The sequence below is a fragment of the Etheostoma spectabile genome, chromosome 20, assembly GCF_008692095.1.
Source record: "Etheostoma spectabile isolate EspeVRDwgs_2016 chromosome 20, UIUC_Espe_1.0, whole genome shotgun sequence".
In the NCBI taxonomy this organism is placed as follows: Eukaryota; Metazoa; Chordata; class Actinopteri; order Perciformes; family Percidae; genus Etheostoma; species Etheostoma spectabile.
In genome coordinates, this window is record NC_045752.1 from 13,377,409 (window position 1) to 13,397,883 (window position 20,475).

At 43.4% G+C, this 20,475-nt stretch overlaps 1 protein-coding gene across 6 annotated transcripts in view; it reads right to left on the reverse strand.

Annotated features, from left to right (window-relative positions):
• Positions 1 to 20,475, reverse strand: part of tiam2a (TIAM Rac1 associated GEF 2a) — a 73,524-nt gene that overhangs the window by 42,797 nt on the left and 10,252 nt on the right. For 2 of the 6 annotated variants that reach the window (XM_032501060.1, XM_032501056.1), the window contains exons 2-7: positions 8,589 to 8,685; positions 6,538 to 7,707; positions 6,416 to 6,442; positions 1,795 to 2,248; positions 1,278 to 1,450; positions 319 to 543 (exon numbers count right to left, since the gene is read on the reverse strand). In XM_032501060.1, the coding sequence (XP_032356951.1) occupies positions 319 to 543; positions 1,278 to 1,450; positions 1,795 to 2,248; positions 6,416 to 6,442; positions 6,538 to 7,701 (2,043 nt within the window). In that variant the 5' untranslated portion in view covers positions 7,702 to 7,707; positions 8,589 to 8,685. Of the gene's footprint in view, positions 1 to 318; positions 544 to 1,277; positions 1,451 to 1,794; positions 2,249 to 5,951; positions 6,030 to 6,415; positions 6,443 to 6,537; positions 7,708 to 8,588; positions 8,686 to 9,249; positions 9,271 to 13,135; positions 13,270 to 20,475 lie in introns of those variants that run through there. The other 4 variants (XM_032501058.1, XM_032501059.1, XM_032501061.1 and 1 more) reach the window with 4 other exon arrangements.

Genomic DNA, 20,475 nt, shown 5'->3' on the forward strand with positions numbered 1-20,475 from the left:
GAAATAGGCCATGCAGTTGCTGAATCTGTCTTTATTTTAGATCGACAAAAGTCAGTTTAAAAGACTTTCATCAAGCTAATCCCGCTCCTCGTTTCCGGGTAAGCAGTCTACCTATCAGATTGGTCATTTCAGTCCGACTGCCTGCAGTGCCCGCCTTCCAACCAAGCACGTCAGGTCGGCCAAAATGAAGGACGACGGCATGGAACACACCGAACAGACTTGAGTCACTGACTTTGCCAGACTGTCCAACGGACTATTATCAAGTTAGTGTGTCACGGCCCTAATGTGTTACTACCAGTATCATTATTAGCATCCCACCTGGTTCTCAATTGCCTTGCGGTTCTTGGGGTCACTGACCACCGTCAGCTGGAGCTCGGCCATCTTCTTCATCTTCCCGTCCATGTCAATCTTCTGCAGGAGGCCACGGACCTGGCTCCGCAGCAGGCGCACCGTATCCTCCTTCCCCTGGCGCTTGGCCAGCAGCGAAGCACTAGCAGAATGGATGGCTGTCACCCAGTTCTCTAGGTCAGTCTGGTTGCTGGCCTGGAAGGTCAAAGAGGGACAGGGTGTTCCATTTGATGAAATCACAAGACCAATATTCCCGCTAAAAGCTGGATTCAGAGATGGCCTGATAAATCTGCTAGCATTTGCCAAGGCACTGCTTTTGTGTTTTTCTACCATATATTTCAATAACATCTTTAGGTGGCAAGATGGGCTTTGCTGGACCAATAAAATAGCTTGATTAACAATGTTGATATGAGAAAGCACAGGTTATGAACTGTTGTAGAAATCAAACACACATTTCCCCTTTTAATAAGCCCTTTCATGATTCTTGTCTTTATAAGGAGATTCACTCAGAGACAGCACGTCGGTTGAGAAATTGGGGCTATGTCAGCTCCACATAGAACTATTTTATTAGATGTAGGTCTGTACACCGCCATGCTGCAGTCTGGGAAGCTTGTAATGGAGGGGGCTACACAGAAAGAGCCAACACTAGGGATAAATTTAATAGTGATATGTAGGTCAGTAAACACAACGGGCAAATAGGATGTACTGTCGGACCGCTTAGCTGGAAAGTTAGGGCACTTTGCCAAAATGTGTCATTTTACATGCTACACTCCAGGGAAGGGGAGCTAAAAGGTGCATTTCTGGTAAAAATGTAACTACAACTACGTACTGCAACTGTGCACTGCAAGATTTATCACCAATAACTTGACTCTCCCAATTATCAACACCAAATCTCAAAGAAACCTATCGAAAGCACAGACGTGCTTCACCTGGAAGAGGTAGACGTCTCCATACGAATTGCTGAGGCAGAAGACATTCTCCTTTTTTGGGTGTTCAGGGACAGCCTGGACGATGCTGTCCTCGGCCAGGAGAGCATAGCGAGGTGACAGCTCCTGCTCCGGAGAGCCTTTGCCATAAGTCTCGTAGAACAGCAAGGTACATCCTGAAAAAGACGGAGCATACAGACAAGGGGACAGAATTTTATCCATTTGGCCAGAAGCAACAGCATCATTTCCAGTAAACTTCTAGGTTGGGAGGAAGGGACAATCACTCTGACAAGTGTGATGCCGTGGTCAAGGACACGACTGCTGTTAGGAGAAAAACCCTGCGAAGAAAAAAAAAGAAAAAAAGGAACCCACTAGCTCCTCAAAACTGAATTATGGAACTAAACCTTGGATAATCTACTTACTTGTGAAAATTTAAAACCACAAGTCAGCACATTTTTGACTCAATTTCAAAGTGCACAGTTGTTGCTTGCACACCTCCTCCTCCCAAGTTCAAGCTCACCTTTCAGGGTCACCCAGTACTGCTTCCACTTGCGACGAGTCACCAGCTCCAGCTTCCTGTCCTTGTGCAGAGTGATGAGGGGTTTGAAAGAAAGCCAGCCGGCTCGCCTGACCACCCCCTGCTCCTTTTCAAACAGCAGATCCAGCTGCTCCAGGGATCCCTCGGCCGACTCGCTGCTGCTCTCCCCCTCTTCAGTGCCCGTGGATGGGTCTCTCCTCTCAACACCTCCCACTCCTCCCTGTCCAGTGCCAGTCTCCAGCTCCCTCATGAAGTTTTCATAGATATTCTGGCGGAGGGCGTCACTGGTCGTTTGGTGAATGGCTCCTGATGATTGGGCCCTGGAGGCTCCGGGGAACCAGAGGACGCTTGAGACTTGAGAGGGGGAGCTGGTGTCTGCAGTCAGGCCATCAACCCCACTATCAAAGGCATCGCTCAGGTCCTTGTACCTGGTCTCCTGATAAGGCACAAAACATTAAAACATGAGACCCGTAAGATATGATAGAGGAAGAAGGACAGACCACGTGGGGGGAAGAGGAGGTTTTTATGACAACTACACTACTAAGAACAGTCTAATTCAGGAGTCTTCAGCGGTTTAAAGGACCCTTAATTCAAAAAGAGACGGTACCCCCTACTACATACATTGTATAAAAAAATTGAGTTGCATTTTACACTGGGCCTACAGTAACGTGTAGGGCGACCTAAAGCTTTTACACATACCATTTATGTTGCATACAATATCACCAAGCTTTTAAAATAAAAATTGTTGGCATGCATATTGATATATTTATACAGAATGTTTGAATGGTGAAATGGGACACAGTGACTTTGGATGGCTACCCAACATATAGGCCAGTAAGCCTATCATCAATGTTGTGTACTATAAAGATTAATCTTTACTAATAATATGTTTGATTCATGTAAATGTACATTTTCAGACAAATTAGCAATTTGGTGGCTTCCCTGCAGCCATTCTGAGGACCCCCTTGGGGTCTAGGACCCCCTGCTGAAGATCTCTGGTCTAACTGATTAGTCACATTTGGATGTATTGGGTTGGTTTGGAGATTTACAAATTAGTGAACCAAAATATTGTTCTAACCTATATTTATGCAAAACACACCACGTTCGCTCCCAGATGTGCACACCTCTGTATACAGCAGAGCTCAAACTGTGTTCCTTTCAATTAGCCTCAAGGCCCCCCAAAGTGCAGAAGAAACTTTTATAAAAACTGTAGTCAAACCACTCTTACCTACTTCAAAGTCTTCATTACAGTCGCTAAATCTTTTGCAAGGCTGAAAGTGGGACAAATTTCCTGTGCTGGCACCTGGGAGGTTGGAACCCTTCAGGCTCAGACAATTTCACGTCATTTGAGGTCTGCTGTGGCTTCCCAACTCCTCAAATGAATACTTGATGGAATTGCACACTTTCATGCCTAATGACAACCTACCTACACTTGACTAGATTGCAGCATTGATTCTGCCCCTAGCAACAGAGTGGAGTGGTCTCCACATGCAGACACAAAATATATCGCGTCATGCCGGAGCTCATCCTCCATCCTTGTGTGTTCCTGTGTCTCACTCAGCTTCTTCAGTGTGTTATAATAATGCTAGTTCTATTGTTGATACGTAGCAAACCATTCAAATGTGCCAAAATCATCCACAAACGACTAGAATAGTGCTTATACAAAAAAAGCATATACAAAATATTTGCTTATATGGAAAATAAGAGCAAATGAGGTAATGTTTTAGAAGGGGGTAAGTCAGCCTCCACTAAGCGTAGCTCCTATGGCGCCATTTTGATGCTACCTAGCACTCACCTGCTAGCATTCCATTGATTGCCATTCATTTGGATGTCACTTTGACCGCAAATAACTTTACATCTGAAGTGCTTAAAGACTTTTATTGTCCATTGTTTATTTCTAAAGAAACATGACAATGTATAAAAGGCTCCATTACCTTGTATCTCACGTTATGGCTTCATAGCAGAGGTTTTTCTGAAAAAAGGCTAACGATTGTGTCATAACCACACGATTTACTGTTGCATATTAGAGGAATTACTGAACAGTACATTATAAACTCGCAGCCAGTTTGGACTTACATTAGTTGTTTAGGATTAATTACTAATGTTACCTATCATTTTAGTTAGCATTATTAGCCTGTGCCTATGTTATCTCCTAACATATACCTACGCTTTCCGTCTCTGCAAGATTTGGAGCGATTAAGATTTCTCTTGGCACAGCTACCAGAAGACTTACAACTGACAGACAGGTTGCTTGCATCACATCTACGCCGTCAAGCTCAGTTTGAGGCTGCGCAGTAACGCTCTGCCCTCACCGCAAAATTGCTTCCGATAGCCTTCACTGGCCTCTGTTGAAATCAACGGGGTCACATTGTCATTTTCTTTTACTGTCTATGTGTTTTAGTGACTCCTGCTGGTTCCTGTTCAGCTACAAGGGAAAAATTAACTCTTTGAACCGACGGTGTTCAGTTGACGACTGGCCGCCTTTGTGTGACCATTACGTCCACCTGCCACCATGAAATACAGTATTTGTATAGTACAGCCGTAGGAAAATGTGTACTGAGCACAGGGTGGGTCTTTTCCAGCTTTCCCTAATTTTATTTAGCTGACAAAGACCGAATGTGCCCACCCTCTCCCAGTTCTCCTCCCGCTGCTTTTTATTACAAGCAGGTTCTTGGCCTTTGGCACCAGGGTTGCGGTATGACCTTTAAACCCACAAGAGAGCCATGGAGTTCAGGTGGAGGGGACCCAGAGCTGGATTATGGTTGACCCGCTGAGAGGAGGCACTGGGAACAGCCCTTGGAGATATAAGCCGCGGAGGTTTGGCAGTCAACAAAATGGCCTCCGGAAAACAAAGGAAATAAAGTCTGAAGACCAGGCCTCATCAGTCCCAAAGAATGAGAACCTTAGGCATCAATCACTGATTCTTTTTTTTATTTTGTTTTTTTGGCTAAGTTGTCCAATTAAACCATGTCCAACTATTTAAAATGTGCCAACAATATCTGGCTCTGACAATGGATTCTATTTTCTTTGATGACATTTCTGTAAAAACTGTTCTATCAGCCTTATTTCTGGCTAACAAAGACTGAAGTATATCTTTGGGTGCTAGTCTGCCATCTTAACAGTCACGCGCCAACACATGGTCATAGCTAACATGGTGTTATGGCAAGCAGGAGATTTAGAGGCAGACATTACTAATGTAAAGCTGTGCAACACTTAAAGTGAATACTGTCAGTCTGATGCGTATGTCACTACAGGGTGGAGTGACAGCATCAAGGCAAAGTACCTCGTATATTTCACTCAACCTCATCCACTGTTTAAAGCACAAAGAGAAGCTAACAAATCCTTCTTCTAGCAAAGAAGAAAATGTCATCTGAATACAACAATTGTTCTATTTTGTCCTTTGGTTTGTTGTCAGACCCAAATGACTGAACACCAATCCCTATTAGCAGATTTACTCTCTAAGGACCACTGAGGGGAGCCCAGAAAGTCTGCACCACACAACAACCAGAATAACTATAAGTCATTCATTAACATTAGAGGGGGGGCAGGGTTCAATCTTCAGCTAGGATTTAGTTTCACTCAAACAGAGCCTCTCAAAGGCTTACAGCTATTCTCTTGGCAGTGCCCAAACAGCGTTCTTAGAACTTTTACAAGGCAAAGCTAAACGAATTAATGCAGAAACAATCGCTTCCAAGCCTCAAAGACAGAGAGGGACATGAGTTCAGGCTAAGATCCAACAAATGTTTTCTATCAAATTAAAGCTTTAAGGAATGCAGCGTTTGTAGGACAAAAATCACATGGTTCTTTAAAATCATGTGCATGCAACATGCACACAAGCTGTGGTTATTTTCAACCTCTCCTCTGACCCTTGCCTGTATGGTACAAGTATCAATTTACTACTGGGAAAATATATCAGCTGTCTGCTCTGTGGCTCTTATGCTTGTTTAGCAGTTTCTATGCACTTTTCAGCCATCAGTTAGCTTGAAACCTTCAAAAACCTTTTTAATAAAATGCAATTCAATTGAGCTAATCAACACCCTTGCAGCCTACATGGACATCTGACTGCAAACAAAAGATCTAAAAACATTAACATGCAACAAGCACCGTACAGTACGCAATAATACTTCAGATGTACCCACCCAGATACAGTCATCATGAAATCTGCACATCAGCCTTGGACTTCTCTTCCTCAGAGGATCCATGTCTTACACAATGCAATAGCAAGTACCTTTAATCTTTGTTCCATCCTCACAAAAAAAAGAGCGATGGCTGCCTTACAAATTTAATTTTGTGCCACCCCACTGTGCCCTGTCTCTGGACAGCTGGTGTTGCAGTGCTAAGGAACAGAGGACGGTGGTTGGTTTCCAACCATGCCAAGACAACCACTGTGGCTCATGATCAAATAAACCTTGCCAGACAGGAAACTGTCTGTGCGTGGCTGTTACTGATGCCACCTCCTGCCTAATAAGCTGTGGTGAGGCAATAACAGAAGACAACAATAAAAAGGGTAATACATATATCTATTGAGTGCTTAAACTATGAGGGCTACAAGTTATGAGGCGACTACAAACACCACATTTTTGCAACCTATTGTTTTACATACCAGGTTGATAAGATTCCTGAATGAACCCTGTGAGTGATAAAAGGAGTGTAAATCATTGAAAAAAAAGTACTGAGTCAAAACTAAAACAAAGTGATTCCACAGCCCGTCCTGCCCAAGCTTACCTGAGACTTCCTCTTTTTGCGGCTCAGGCTTCCTGTCCAGTCACTGAAGCGCCTGATGCGGTTTTTGATGGAGTCTTTCTTTTGGAAGCCAAAATCAGGTCCAGCCTGCTCCTGGTTAGGATACTGGTCCAGATCCTCGCTCATGGTGTGAGCTTTGGGCCTGCGACAGGGCAGGGTGTATGAGGAGTACTGGCAGGCCTCAGGAGATTCTTCCTTCAGTGGCACATCCAGGACAGAAGCAAAAGAGGCTCTGTGTGCCCTCTGGCCTGGTGGAGGCTGTTGTAAGAGGGAGGACAGGTCCCTGGTTGTGGGAAAGGTGGCAGCCATTGTAGAGTCCTTGTAGAGGTCTGTGATGGACACAGGGGGAGACTGTTCAGTGAAGGAGTCAAGCTGGTGGCTGGGGGAGTGGACTAGTGTCTTGCTGGCAGCACAAGGTTGGTCCTGCTCACACAGCTCTGTGCTGGGGCCCCAGGGAGAGTCATACCAGGAGCCATCAGAGCTCAGTGAGCTTCCCTTGCTGGTCCTTGCCGTAGAGGAGGTAGAAGCCGGCGGTGGACCGCTGCGGTGGCTGTCCTGCCTACTACCACTTGAACCAGGCAGACTGGGAGTGGAGGCAGACTCCAGGTTGGGAGAGAACTTGAGGAGTTGTACTGGGCCAGAAGCCTCGTCCAGAAGGAGGGGATTGCCTGAGGTGTTGGTGAACTCCACCCTGAGACTGCCATCCTTCTTGATCACCACCCGGGGGCTGCTCTGTTCCTCTAAAGCCTCATGCTCATCACCGTTTCCATTCAGGGGGCTCCTATTAAGATCGGCCCCATAGGGATTATCTTCATACTCATCTGACATATGCCGCCTTCGTATACCACATCCAGGCGATTGATGCCAGCGATGCTCACTTGGGCTGCTCCTCGCCCCCTTTGAGACGTAGTCACAGTGCCTAGGGGAGTAAGGCGGCCGGCTTTTAGGAGGGGACAGACAGCCACGGCCAACACACCTGGCCTTGTACCCTGAGCCTAGCGGGGCACTTTTCCACCAGGTATGGGGTGACAAAGTGTCATCTTTGGCTGCGCGTAGCTTCAGTGAGTATGGCTTCGGTTTCCCAGGGAAGACAAAGCTGGTGCCTTTGGGGCCCTGGATGCTGTATTGGCTCTCTGAATTTCCCATTGCTGCCTGAAGAAAATAAAAAAGGGAAACAAAACCATATTATCACTGGCATTATACTACTACTACTGGAAAATTCATGGTAATCACACACATGGCATATGACATGATATGACTTAATGCCAGCTCATCAGAGAAATAAAATAAAATTATTACTCATAAACAATAATGACTACACACCCATAAAACCATACACACACAATGGTCAAATTCACAGTGACTGTTTCCAAGGTAAAACAGCAGCAGGTCTAATATCTTCCTTATGTCTCTTAAAGAGAATAGCTATAAGTAATGCTATCACATCTGGTCATTAATCTGTATTGTCTCTCATTTTACTACATTCTTTCTATAGAAAGGTCAATCAGAGGAACATGCGTTATGTTCTCACGATTTTTTTGTGTGGAAGAGTTCAGGACAATGTGAAATCCCTTCCAGGCTGTCCACAACACTTTTACATAGTGATGGAGAGCCGTGACCAGAAAGACATTTCATTACAGTGTCAATTCTATGACAGAAAGTGCTGGGACATTGTTTGTGGTAAGAGACAGTGCTACATCTGCTGCATTTTGTGATTACATAATAGGTAAATACCTTCAACTTTCTTCAAGTCTTTCGAATAGCTCGCCAAGTAGATTAAGAAAAACCTGTCCACAACACTAACACATTTTTAAAAGCTGTTTAGCTACAAACTCTAGGTGAATGTGCTTTTATAACAGCAACAGGTTTAAGTAATGACCATTTGAAAGGACCAATATATTCCATCATATATCTCTAGTTGTTAGCTATAGTGAAACAAGAATTGACAGATTTGACTGTGTATACCAGGGACACATTTTAAAAATTCAATCAAGCATAATAATATTGACCAGATATACCAGCCACAAACTCACCTGTCTAAAAGTCTCTTCTCCAATTGGAGCTCTTATGTGCAAGGTTCCCTCCGCCTCATTGCTCAGAATAAACTCATCCCTTTGTTGTCTGGCTCATCTAAAACACAGAGAGAGAAGTTGAATTAGTGCTCAGTCTCTTTCTACAGGACTGTAATTTACCACATGTAATAAGCTCTGCGTTTGATAACAGGTGCGCCAGTTAAAGAGTAAAATAGGTCCACGGAATTTGGTAGAAGACAGTGTTTAGTAGACAGCCATACTTGTGTCTCACTGAGATAAACAAAGGTCAGGATATACAGAAACAGCATCTGAGATTTTACTTAAGATTTTCTCAAAACATCAATCTTACTGGCAGGTTTGGAAAAAATGATTCAGATGCAGTCCTAAAGTATCAAACGGTGAACTTCACTCCAACCAAGTTCCCAATAGTATCACATTAACCGAGCTTTGTATTACACAAGACAGCACAGTACAGTGCCACCTTGGCTCTACAGTATTATACTAGTCTCTCCACCCCCTAAAACTCTCCTCAATCGCCCATCCAAACCAAACATTCATAGCATTTTTCCACCTCCCCGCAAGTAAATGACGTCGTCTTTGATCGGGGTTGGGAAAGTTTTTGAAAGCTGGCTACAGTTTACCCGTCTGTTTATTTTTAAACCTTGGAATCCTAGCTTGCTCCTAGCTTGTGTGTTTGTGTGTGTGTGTAATATAACGCACTTACACGCCTTTAGCTCACACTCCAGGAAGGCTTTCAAAGAGTGCTAACTCCACTAAGCCTTGCAGCACACGTAAAGAATGCGTAAGGTTACAGTGTAAACACCCCATGCCAAAAGCCCTAACCTTGAGGATTAAGTGATCTGCAGCATTACGAGTTCATCTGATTTGCTCCTGCTTGAATGCACCTAGACTGTGTGGCGAGATTAAATTGCGTTGGCTGACAAAATGGACTACAGTAAACGAGTGTGTTTAATACATGAAGTTAAGGGGGAAATTCAAGGGGGACTTGAATTTTTTAAATGTAAAGTATAGGGCAAAGATCCTGACTAATGTTACAAAATGTTTTTTTTTAAAAATGTAACAAGGAGCCACACAAGGAAATTATTCTCTCCTTCTTTGTTTAGAATGAGCACCTGAAAGTACAGTGGAATCTTGGCCTGAGGCCTGGTAATGAACTTGAACCAGCACTCTGAGCTGATCAGAGGATTAACCAAACACTTGCTTCGCTTGTCATAAGTTAAAGCAGTACTGATACTGAGAGGAATGGTGTTGGCACTATAACCCTAAACCCACCTATCCAATCCGCTTTCTGCCAGTAAAACACTGATTGTTTCCAGCTTTGTCGCACTAACTGAACTGGGGCCAGGGTTCACATGGATGGACCCTAGTAGAGCTGCTCAATTATGAAAAAATAATAATACATCACAATTATTTTTGGACAATATTGAAATCACGATTACTCATTAACCTTTGGATATGATTGATAGTGTCCAGGGTTTAATTTCTTTTAGTGTTCTTCATCTCACAGAAAGTCTTGGGATCAGAATAAAATCTGTTTTAGCCTACTACTGTGAGTCTGTTCAGCTTTTACAGATATCACACATAACTTTACACATCTAATAAACAATAACAGATACATAACAATATTGCTTCACACATCACGTTTTCACTTACTATGACCGCAAGTAGCCTGCTGTCATCACTAAACATGGAGTTAAAATATGAACAATAATGTCGCCCTCAATGGGCTTATTTACTAGCTACCTAAGAAAAAACCCAGCACATAGACGGTACCTTAGACTAACGTTACGTGACTCGTGTTGACTCATTTTACATACAGTTTAGCAAAAAAACTAAATGCTGAGGGAAAACTACTATGTTTTTTCCAACTAGGTTTGGAGCGGTAGGCCTATGCACCCAGCTGGATAAGTTTAAACAGTAAGTGAACACAGCGTGTCGGGAGAATACAACGTCTACTACAGCGGGCAGGCAGAGGGAACGCAGGGTTAGCAAATGTTAACGTTTCCCAGACAACGGAGTTGGACTTGCCGTTTTTGCTCACCAAACACTGCTGTTGCTGCCCTCCTTCTGCCATCTTTACTCGCGCTGAGTTTTTAAATGCCAGTGGATGCACATGATTTGCCCCCTGACTGCTGAGAACTGTCATGGCTTCGAGACGGGCGGATGTGCGCACGCGCGTGTCATTCAGCACAAGACAAAATAAAAAGTGTTCTTGCGAAACAGAATACTATAGCAAAATAATCGTTTTTTCTCGATTACGCTATTTTGGTGATAGTTGGGAGCCAAAATTGAAATTCAATTAATTGCATAGCCCTAGACCCTAGACAAATCCAAGCTGATGGTGCTTAGGGATGCATGATCAACTGAACAAGACTGATCCAACTCTAAGCATTAGCTGAAGCACATGCAGGGAAACTGGAATGTTTCTTATTCAATTTCCTGTTTGTCTTGCATCTAGTAGCTATAAAGTAAAAGGTAAAATGATTATTAGTACTCTTATCTGAATGGAGAGTAACTAATCCATGCTCTCTCTGGGCTAAAGACCAAGAAAGCAGCTGCCGACAACACTAGGAGTTAGCATTAAGCTGGTTGTCCAACTTGTCAGTGACTGCTTTTCTTTTAGCGCCTTTCTCTCAAACTTCAGTCTCACAGAGCAGGGTTGTGAGTATGAAAGGCCTAACAATACACACGCCTAAAGACACACACACCCTTGCCTTCTGCTGCGACCTGAACTGCAGTATTGTGCGACTGTTTTGAGAAACCAACAAGACAGACAAGTCTTCCTTTTAGTTGCAAACCACTGCGCCCAGTCTGAACTCTCCCTCCCTCTTCTCCTTAGTCCTCTGTTCTGGTCAATAGACTTCCAACAGGCCATCTGCTCTGGGGCCAAGGGACCAGTGCCACCCTAACGCTCCTCGACACACCCTATGACCTGGCATTTCTTCTCAAGCTGCCCCTGGATGACTCCCACGTAAGCTCCATGTTTAGTCTGGCACCGTGTGTGTCTTGGGTCTGCAGCTCGGACGAACTGAGGTCTGGGCCACACACCCACACGGTATAAAACCCAGTAGGTGCATAAAGGCATTGTTGAGGAAGAAACTGCCTTTTTCCTACGTGAAGACGGCCGTGCATTTGGTGAACAGGAGCTACTACCTCCTGTCAAAATCTGACAAACTACGTTTGCAATTGTGACCCTTGCGTCCTTGAATCTACCTTGATAACCAAAGCTGCAGGAACAAACTATGGACACAGCAGTGTGAAACACAGGGCCATTCCCCAGAGAACGTAGCCTCACAGTAATATTATGATGCTGTTACTGCAGTTTTTTTGAACCTTTGGAGATACAGATGGTGAAAATAGAAGCTAACGTTGGGCTGTGATGAGCATAAATCAACAGTGCAAATAAAGTGGAAAATAATATACATAATTAAGTACCAGCAAGGTTTTGTGCTTTAGAATTATTATGCTGTGAACTAAGGAACCATGAGGTCAATTGTTATTGGAAGTGACTGTAACACAATCACACTGCCTTCCTCTTGTCAAATCACAGCCCATGGGACTTGTCCCTTATCACTTTCCTCTGGCGCTGTGACAACTGAGCTCTTAAAAGGAGCAGTGTCCTTAAAGCTCCACTCTTTTTAGGCACAGCTTAAATTCAAACTTATGCAAAACAACCACAAAAGTTCTTACAGGACAAAAAAACAACAGGAAGTGAGGAAGAGAGAATAGTGGAGCCGAAGACCAGGCCGTCTCCTGCTGAGTTGTCATATGAAACAGATTTAAAAGTATTCTGTGGTTGTTTGCTTGTGAGGAGAAATGTAAATCTATGAATCACTTGCTGAAAGCCCATATTACTGTGTGGTGGATTCTGCCAAAGCCACCAAACATCCATCAAAGTGCTTGTTAAGTGTCATTTGGACTTTTTCATTATGCATTTAGAAGCGCTGCCTCTGTCTCCCGACAAAAAAAATGGCATGGCAGCCTTCTGAAAGATGTATACACGTATGCCACTGCCATTCCAGAGTGATGCCAAGAAAGTAAAAACGTTTCCAAACACTTTCATACAATGGGATAGATGGCTCCTGAGCGAGTATTCATAGACTTCAGCATGAGATACAAAGTTCAGACAAGGTGATGGTAAGTTTGTCAAACTCAGTTATTCTCATGAGTGAACGTGTCATGTCTGTTATGCTGACAACCCTGAAACGCACCACAGTGATAAAGTTTAAGATTGTAAAGAGTCACTTTGTTGTATCTTCATGCACAAGGCTACACATGGCTAGCTTATACAGCAACGCAGACCACACACACTAGAGATAAACACTAAGCACAACTTCCTATCTAACAGATACAGGTGGAAACTAAACAGCACTCCCATATGCAAATACACAAAGTAACCCACACCTGTGGATCTGGACAATAGGAAACACAATGCAACCTCTTCACCTCAGCCTACTCTTAATCCAGTAAAAAGGTAAAACAAAAGGGAGAGAAAGATAAAACACAGAGCCCATAACATGCCTTACCTCTGTGGCCCAGGCTTTAATCTAAAAGCTCTTTGAACAGCTTGCTAAGAGGAAATCTAGCTGGTGTTCTCTGATCCCAAAGTGGATTCTCCCTGTGAAGGCTAGCTGTGTCTTAAAGCAATACATGCACCACATCTGACTCACATGCCCAGACACACTGGAGGACACATGGAAACTCCCTCCCGGCTTCAAGGCAGCAGCGAATCACAGCCCTCCCGGGTATCCCAGGGTAATGAAGCGCCAAGAGGTAAAGCAGGAGAGCAGGGAGGAAAAAGTGAAAAGTTCTCAACAGAAGAGCTCTCTCTGAAAGAGAAGGATGTGTTATAGCTCTCATCCACTGCAAAAAAGCTCCACTACTCCACCGTGTTGTTTTTCCTATATCCTGCTTTTCCGTTGGCTAGGAGGAGGATGCAGGGCTTGTTACAGCCAAGGCGGTTTTCCATAGCTGTTTGAGGTGATTGGGCCAGACAAGCTGGCGTATAATGGCTGCAATGCTGCCTGGGGAGGCACTGGGGAGGGTGCAATGACTGGAGCTCTTGTCTGACCCTAAATACCACAATGACCCAAGGAGGAGGACGGGGAGGCAGAAATTGAAAGAGGGTTTGAGTGTGAGTTTGTGTGTAAGAAAAAGTCACCAGTGAGTGAACACAAAGATCTGGTGCGAAAAAGAGAAAGTTACACAGGGGAAACAGAGTTAACGACATGGCTAAATTGTAAACAGTTTTTAAGGGCCATCTAATTTTAAGGAGCTAATTCTCTGGAATTAGATTTTCTGAAATGCACTCAGTGTTGTGACTTAGAATTACTGCATCCCAGCGGAGACGAACGTGAGGCCGTTGTCGGTCTGAAAAACCCATGCACGCCTCTATTTGTCCACAGTTCACCTAACTGTGGTCACACGGTCCAACTGGACCCATTCAGAAAGCCACACCAGAACACAACACGCCATCAGAACTGTACCAAATATGCTAGACTGTTCCTAAAGCTGCTCTCAACTCTCTCACGGGCCAGTTGTTTAATTCAGAGGATCTGAGTGTTATTGGTGTTTAGGGACATCACTCTCACAATTGGAAAACATGAGAGTCCATGCAACTGGAACGCTCAATCGGGGTTCTTCTTTAGAAATTAATCTTGGCATGAATAGCTATTCAAAGTCACGACCATGCCACGCTGTATGAGCAGCTGTGGAATAGTCTTCCATCAGCCTTCTGCTTGACATAGAGACATCAGCTCCGGGGCACAATATTAGAGCTAAACAACATTGTTAACAACACAATAGTTCTTTTGCCCTAGTCTGAGCTCCTCTCAAAGCCCTTTGTCTAGCTATAGATGTAGGCAGCTAAAAGGTTGGTCAACAACATGCTCGGAGGGTTTGAGTCTGGGTCTGAGAAAGAAAGAGAAGGCAGGGAGGACCACTGTGATGCATATTCATACAGAGCAGGTGCCGGGTCCAATTCCACATGGCCAAGTAATCTGACCACTAATTATGATCAATTAAGGCCGCAACAAGCTCTCCAGAGCCAAATTAAATCCTTAAGCTCTGTGCAACTGACTCTAGCACACATCTCAATGAAATGTCTTCAACTGCTGAACTAATGCCGAACTTTGTAGCGAAAGCTTATGGTCATATTGCTCTACATCATGATAATTTGATCATTACCAATATGTTGTATTCTGCCCATGTGTGTCGTAGTCAGGAGTTACCAAGCAAAACAGGAAATACAAAAGAAAAAGCGTGTCTAACAGGCTTTTACGTGGAGGAAAACAGGAGCATTTTTGTTGTATGCACGGTGACACAGGTTAAAGAGCTTATCTGCAGAGATTTGCTTTGGGATAATAATAATAATAATAATACATTTTATTTAACAGCGCCTTTCTGAACACTCAAGGTCACTTTACAGACAATAAAAGTGTAAGGAGTTTTAACAAAACAAATAAAACAAAAAAATAAAAAGCTTTCAAAACACTAAGAATCCACACTGATACGGAGGTCTAAGATGACTTATGATGGCCTTTCAGTCCCTCTTTCCAAAATCAAGTCCCTCACAGAAATCCTCTCATGTATCCATCCATCCATCCATCCATCCATCCATCCATCACAATGGCTCTGTAGCACTTCATGTGTTCAGTAACTCAGGCATCTCAGAGAGATGCATCCTACTTGTGGAAAACAAAGATTAAATCACTTTTTATGTATCATTAACTGTGTCACATTTAATCTCAGACAGATTACTTGCAATAATCCATCTCTGATGAAAAATTCACACTGGTCAAGTGATACTCATGGGGCTGACAGATGTTGTGGAGAAAGAGTTGGGGAAAGAGTCAGAGAGAGAAATGAGTTTTCAGTCAGCATGCTAATATTTCATGTCTCCCTCTTAAACAGCATGATGGAGCCACTCTCATAGCTGGAGGCCATTTATGGTTTGATGCCATTGATTATCCTGCTCACTGGGGACTGCAGTCTGCGGCAATTTGTGAACGAAGTGTCCGTTGGGAGGAAATAAATTGATCTTAATTGCTCATTTTAGCAGAGATTAGTAGACCACCTCACTCAGAAGCATGGATTTAAATATCAAGGGTCTTGGAATGCAGTGGAAATAAGAACTAGATGGTCGGAAGGATTGGGGGTGTAGACTGATGGAATTCTCTTACGATGGAATGCTGAGTGAAAGGTCAAGTCTTTTGTTTGGTGGTTGGCTTCCACCCCTGGAACTCATTCCATCTCTTTAAAGATTCAACTACTGGGGTAATTATGTGTAGAAATATAAATATTTTCTTAAACTGAACAACATCTTTGCATAAAAGATCAAATATTTATTAAAATGTTTTTCTCATGTTCTGTAATATTCAAATAATTCAAAAGGTTATTCCTCCCACTATATCCCCTATTCATCCTTCTCTGCCTCCTTGTCCCTCTGTGCCATAGAGTGACATCTCTATTTTCGGCCAGCATACCCTGCTGTAAGCTCAGTTCATTTTCTACAGATTGGAGCTCCAGCCAGACAAGACAGCTCAAACAGAGTCTGACACTCTCCACTTTACACTTTATCCTCACTCAGACGGTTTGTTCTCTGTCGACAGTGGCAGTGTAAAAATCTAAAATTTGGTTTAAACATCTTCCTGATGCTTTGTTTATGGGAGACACTCACTCAGGAAATTCACAAGGAGGTGTCAATAACCATATGCTGCTCACTAGTGTGTGTGTGTGTGTGTGTGTGTGTGTGTGTGTGTGTGTGTGTGTGTGTGTGTGTGTGTGTGTGTGATCTAGCAAATAGCTGGAAAACTGCAGGTGCAAATAAGTTTTTTTATTAGCTTCTCTGTTAATTACGCAGCTTAATGGACAGAAAAAGGTTGTTTTGAGGGTTAAATCTATGAAGGAAAAAGACACAGACGTGCGCACGCACACACGGTTGGAACAAATACCGAAAGCCAAGTATAAACAATAGCCAACTATTGAATGCTGAAATGACTATTCAAATGTGACTTCTTTTTTTATAAATATGTTGGCTAAAGTTAGCTAATTTCCCTCTTCTTGTCTTGGCCTACCCGCATGTGTCATTCATGTCTTATGAAGAATAAGGCAAAACATTTGGCTTGGTTATTAAGGCAGTTAGCATTGTTTGTTACTTACCAAGTTTATGACAAATTGTTTCAGCTGTGCTTTCTAAGATGATGTCATTGTGATAACCGAGCGCCTTTAAAACAATGTCTCTTCAATACACTTGTTAGATAATGTTTAATTACAGAGTTCTCCGTTTTTGGTCGTTGTGTACTCGTGGTGGCAAATGAATATAAACAAAGTTGCGTCCAGGTTCCCTCAAGACCAGGCTGATGTCAGCACTCCCTCTAGTGGACAGAACATGTAACAACCACCACATGCTTGCAGTGGCACTGTGAATGCATAAACCTGAGTAGTGTCACTGTCACACACACACACACACACGCACACGCACACGCACACGCACACACGAAACCAGAGTCTTTCACAGCCAAGGGGTCAGATAAGAGGGCTGCAGACCCTTGGAAAAACAAGGACACACCTAGCCCTGCCCGCTAAGTCAGGGCAGATTACGACAGCTTCCTCGCACAAAGGGGAAGGAGCGATACCTAATTATATCCCGCCGATAACAGATAGGGAGAGAAAAGTGCATTTGAGGCAAAGAAGCAAATAAATAAATAAATAAATAAATAAATAAACAAACAGTTGTTAACCTTCTGGAAGGGCAGTTTGAATCTCAGGCATCATCAATAAAAACAAAAGCTTTTTCTCCTCAACTTCTACAGTGACTTAGTATATTTTGCACATGCGAGTGTGAACACCTGCATAATACACCTTTATTAAACCCATTCACAAACTGTATTGTCTCCACAGGAATTGACTGTGGCTGTCCTTTATGCGCTGCAGGATAATCTGTCACATGCTCCGTGGTGTGAGCTCTAGTGATTGATACGATTAGCCCGCAACTCGCTCACTCATTACCATAGCTATAGCCGCTGTAGTGTACTGCGGCAGTCATGCCAGACACACTCCAGGCTCCCTAAGGTGATCCATCAGTGATCATTGACCATTGCAGCGCAATATCAGTCATATGGAGCTAAGTGCTAGAGGTCACACAGAATCACCAGAGGTTTCACGGAAACAATGAAGTGCTGGGGATTTGGGAGCAGCAAGTAGAAGTGCACATGTACAGTAATCAATGGTCTTGTACAGAAAGCAGAAGATTCGCACATTCAAACCCCAAACACGCACATGTGGCATCAATCACCGGACTCAACAGCAAGAGAAAAAAAAAAAAAAATCTATTGAAGAACAGAAATCAATTCATCTGCGATTTGAAATAGACAAGTCGCTCAAAGTTCCCAAGACATGAACTAGTTGCACCTTCTAATCAAAATTACATGCGGCATGTGAATACAGCTTTATCTGGGGTAGTAGGGTAACCAACTAAGTCTGGCTTTGTCCCAGCAGATACAATCACAAACACAAGAACTGCACACACACACCTGTTAAGCTGGCACATACTGTTGCAGAACAGGGCCAAACACTTCGTTGGGGTGTGTGTGTGTGTGTGTGTGTGTGTGTGTGTGTGTGTGTGTGTGTGTGTGTGTCTTTCCCATCCATCACTGCCACAGACACGCATTAATCCCTCTCTGCATTCTGGAGGAGCTCTGACGCCGGAGGGAGTTTGCCCTTGTGGCCTCCCCCACCCTGGGTATTGAGCACCCCGCACCCAGCCCTGGAGCCACTTTAACCCACTGCAAGTCTAAAAACTTATTTCAGAAATGTCTTGGCACTGCGTGGGTTGATGGATCACCAACATATGACTTAAGCTTGCAAAGCCAGAGGACAGGTTGACACTAATGGATATGGTAATTCTAATGTTATCTCCCTATGCCAAGGCAAGCCATATGTTCATGGTAAACTAGCGCTCCAACTGGCAATGGCTCTTCTTTTATGGCCTATTAAAAGGGCCAAAGTGTCAATCACAGTCAGGCCAAACAGGACATGAATCACTCAGCCCGCTTTGATTGAATTCATTATTTTTTTCATTGTACAGGTTAGAAGACCACCTGACAGCTTACACAAGGAAACAAACGTATCACACAAAATATTAAGTAGCTGAGAAATACTAAAAAGGTAACGACCGGGTCATAGCAATTGTTGGTAACTGCTCAGCACTTTCTGCACCGTTAATACATCACAGGCATGTCCGCTAAAGCTGTTAACTTTGACAAACTGACAGGGGAAAGCCAAGACGATGCTTTAAGGTAATTAGAGGTTGCTAGTCTAGTCTCGGCCTGTCTGGTTGGTTTGCTCATTGTGGTCAAGGTTAAGATAGATAACAAAGGAGCAGCTAGCCATCAGGGGTCATTACCTGAGACAATTACATGCCATATTAAAGCTTTTCTTTTACCACATTGGCAGCTCTGAAAGACTGCCTGCGTTAAGTGCTCAGGATGGATTTTACCTGGCGAGATCATCTAGATCAGGGGTTTTCAAAGTATGAAAGGGTGAGCCCCCCTCCAAGGAGCACAATGCCTGCATGTGCCCCCCCCTCCCCAATATCAACCACACACAAACAAATGCCACCCAAAACCCTTCTAATTGCTTTATTTTTGAACCATCTCATCTTTTAAAATGACATTTTATCTGAATGAATTCAACACATGACATTTTAAAACATTTCCTCCCATTTTAATTATTTTATCAGGGCTTTGTATGGCAAATACGCACTTTTTTCATTTTTCTAATAGAAGCAACCCAAAACTCATTTTTCAACCGTTTTCTCAAACAAACGTTACATACCAACAGTGTTTCATATCTTAACAAAAACATTTTGATCAGATATTGGACATATCTGTAAATGTTGCACATTTCCTTGAAATTAAAAAATAAATCAAAAACCTAACAGTTGCAAAATCGTGGAGCTTAGTTTTAGTGGGAACAATGGCTTGTGCTTTTGATGCGCAAATCTGGGTAATGCGGGGTTGCACTGATGAGGTATAACCGCAGATCATCTTCAACCAGCAGCCTTGACCGGTATTTGCTTTTTATCTTTGCGAGTGCTTCTTCTCCGGTTTATTTTTCCCCTCGCACCGCGCCTCCCCAAAGTGCTCTGAGCCCCCCCGGGGAGGCGCGCCTCACACTTTGAAAACCCCTGATCTAGATCATTCCATTTGGTGCAAAATTGTCCATGTTAGCAGGAGATAATTCAGGGCTTCAACTTGGTTTTCACGTAGCAAGGTGCTGACATCCAGTGTTTTAACACACTGACACTTAAAGAAATATTTGAAACAAGTAAAACTGGACTACAAAACAAGCAGGATTATCCCTCTTTACCAGAATAGGAGGATTAACTTGTTAAAATAAATTTCACGACTGCATTGCTCATTAGGAGTGTCCTTTTGTGCCGCGGCGAATCCAAACCACATTACAAATGCATTAGATGACGCAGGAAAGGAATTTCGGTTTAGAAATGAAAATGAAGGTGGTGATTCACCAGAAAGGCTTTAGCATTCTCATCACACTATTAAGCCTGAGTGCGACAAACATACATTCTCATCTTTAGCAGAGCAGAGCAGAGTGGAGCCAGGCAACTGGCTGTAGATGGCAGGATAAAGCGGGGAGGCTGTCGGCATCAGGTCATAGACCTACATCAGAGCCCTGTAAACACAGGACCACAGTCTGGACAGCTAAATAAACGATCCATCAGGTAAAATCAAACATTGTTAAGACACATACTGCAGTACATGGAGCCTATATGCATGCATGTTTACATACAAGCATTTTATAAATGTCCTTAAACCCTTGGGCAGCCTCTAAAAAAAAAAAAAAA